Genomic DNA, 3,092 nt, shown 5'->3' on the forward strand with positions numbered 1-3,092 from the left:
AATAACAATTGAAGAGTTAACTTTATTTGATTTAGTTAAGGCTTTTAGAAGTGTTTTTATATGCAATATTTATGTCAGCTTAATCCATTTAAATACCGCATAGCAAATCACCTAATTATTACCATGTTAAATTAAGTTTGTGTGTAAACTTTTCCATTTCGTAATCAATGCCTATATTAATATTTTTCTCTAGACAAGCCCAACATTTACATTTATGGTTTTGGATAAATACAAAATGTAAATACTAGAGAAGTTGAAACACAAAGAAAGTTGGAGACAGATGCAAAGACATATAGTGTATATGACAGTATAGGTTTATCTGCCATATACTTAACGAGAAACACATTTTGTAATAAATAAAAATTGAAAATGCATAAGAGTCAACCTGCAATTTGCTCAAAACTAACAAGTCAGACACTTGCGGCTAGGAAATCGCAGAGTAAGAAATCACAGTGCATATTCTGTTTTTGATGAGAGCTTCGTATTGTGTGCAGACATCTTAGTGAGATGCTGCCAGAGGTGAACATGAGTAATGACATCTCTTTAGGTTGACTTTATGATTTCCTATTATTTTTCTAATTTGAATGTTAAACTTCATTTAATAGGGAGTCATTGTGACGAGATGAATTTACTCGCAGAAGAAATATTTGAAACCAGTAACGTACTACACAAAAGGCAGATAAATGACTAAACTTTTCTCATTAGCTCACTGAACTCTTATCACAAACTTAAAGCAAATGAAACTTTTGTGCGATCCAGACGAAAATGACATTGTGGACGTCCCAGTGAGTAGTGGCAGTTTACACACACGTTGACCTTTGATGGGAAATTACGACCAACGAGCTTAGTGCCGTGAAGACAACTCAGAAACGTGAACTTCAGGATCACAGCAGAGAACTCACACTAGCATTCAGGAAGACATCATGACGACAAAACGTGCGTCTTAAATGTGCATTAAAGAATGACAATAATAATGCAGTCACACACACACACACACACACACACTCACGCATACACACACGTACACACACTCTGGAATGTAATAAGCTCTTCATTAATGTGAATGTGTCAGACTCTGTTGAGCTGAATCCTGCAGACTCCTCTGTTCAGCTAAAGCACCGGCTTATTAGATTACTGTGTGTGAATAGACAAAGTGAAAGCAGTTAATAACACACACACACACACACACACACACACACACGGGCAGCTTCACAATAGAAGGGGACGCATCCCTGAATCAGGCTGGTGAAAACTGAGCCTTTATGGTGCTGTGTATCAGCTTTCATCTCCTCTCTCTCCTTCTCTCTCTCCTCCCTCTCTCTCTCATCCCCCTCTCTCTCCTCCCTTCTTCTCCTCTCTCTTCTGCTCTCTGTTCCCCTCTCTTATCCTCTCTCTACCTCCTCCTCTCTCTCTTCTCCTCTCTTCTCTCTCCTCTCTCTCTTCTCCTCTCTCTATTCTCCTCTCTTCTCTTCTCCTCTCTCTATTCTTCTCTCTTCCCTCTTCCTTCTCTTCTCTCCTTTCTTCCCCCTTCCCTGTGTGTCATTATTAGGTGATTCAGTATCCTGCCATCAATGCTCTCTATTGATCAGATACACACACACACACACACACACACACACACACACACACACACACACACACACACACACACACACACACACACACACACACCTCACCCACCCACACACCTCACCCACACACACACACATCCCCACCCACAACCACACACACACCCACCTACACACACACCCCCTAGATCACACATTCACACACCCCCACCCACACACACACCCCCACAATCACACATTCACACACATCCACACACCCACACACACACACACACTGAAAACTCTTAATAGAAGCTTTGGAAAAGAAAATAGATCCATGAACAATCTCATCAGTACTGCCAATTGATACATGGCTGTTTGTTTGACATGGAGAAAAGATAAATGAGGACACTGGTAAACTGGGATGTTGTTGACTTTGATCCTAACTCTAACAGATGGTCACTTCCACTCCTCCATATGCATCAGCCAAAGAAGACAATGCAACTGGGACCGAACAGAATGTGAGTGGGGTCAAAGGTCACATACTCATGGGCTTCGTATGGTTTTTCGTTTGTTTCTAGTTTCTAAATCAGAGCTCAGTGGCGTACAGGAGCAGAGCGGTGTGGGTCACATGATCTGATCCTGATTCAGAAGAACAGACGGTACAGCTGAAGTGTGTGAGAGAGAGAGAGAGAGAGAGAGGAGAGAGAGAGAGAGAAGGAGCGAGAGAGAGGGGAGAGAGGGAGAGAGAGAGAGAGGGAGAGAGAGATAGAGAAAGGGGAGAGAGGGAGAGAGAGAGGGAGAGAGAGAGAGAGATAGAGAAAGGGGAGAGAGGGAGAGAGGGAGAGAGAGAGAGAGAAGACTGCCTACAAACTAGAGCTTGAGGGATGTTTCTCTTCTTGTCTCTCCTCCTCCCTCCCTCTCTCTCTCTCTCTCTCTCTCTCTCTCTGGTTTTAGACATCCAGGCTGTACAATATGCTGCAACCACAGAAGGAGCAGCAAAGAAAATAAAGGTGGAATGATACAAACAGAGACAAAGAGGGTGTGTGTGTGTGTGTGTGTGTGTGTGTGTGTGTGTGAGAGTGTGTGTGTGTGTGTGGGTGTGTGTGTGTGAGAGAGTGTGTGTGTGTGTGTGTGTTTTAAGTGTGTGTGTGCGTGTGTTTTGAGTGTGTGTGTGTGTGTGTGTGTGTGTGTGTGTTTTAAGTGTGTGTGTGCATGTGTTTTGAGTGTGTGTGTGTGTGTGTGTGTGTGTGTGTGTGTGTGTGTGTGTGTGTGTGTGTGTGTGTGTGCATGTGTTCTGAGTGTGTGTGTGTGTGTGTGTTTGTGTGTGTGTGTGTGTGTGTGTGTGTGTGTGTGTGTGTGTGTGTGTGTGTGTGTGTGTGTGTTTGTGTGTGTGTGTTTGTGTGTGTGTGTTTGTGTGTGGGTGTGTGTGTGTGTGTGTGTGTGTGTAGTCTCAGGAGAGGGAGCAGGTGGAGTTTGTTTGTTCTTTCTTCATCGCCAACAAATCCACTTGAAGACTTTTACAATCAGGGGAATATGTGTATG

General features: G+C 43.3%; 1 protein-coding gene across 1 annotated transcript in view; it reads right to left on the bottom strand.

Annotated features, from left to right (window-relative positions):
- The window catches only part of cacna1ib (calcium voltage-gated channel subunit alpha1 Ib), a 72,544-nt gene that overhangs the window by 46,686 nt on the left and 22,766 nt on the right, over nucleotides 1–3,092 (bottom strand). The window contains 1 exon segment of the mRNA XM_077016057.1: nucleotides 2,156–2,189. Within this exon segment, the coding sequence (XP_076872172.1) occupies nucleotides 2,156–2,189 (34 nt within the window).

The sequence above is a fragment of the Brachyhypopomus gauderio genome, chromosome 8 (genome assembly GCF_052324685.1).
Source record: "Brachyhypopomus gauderio isolate BG-103 chromosome 8, BGAUD_0.2, whole genome shotgun sequence".
Taxonomy (NCBI): Eukaryota; Metazoa; Chordata; class Actinopteri; order Gymnotiformes; family Hypopomidae; genus Brachyhypopomus; species Brachyhypopomus gauderio.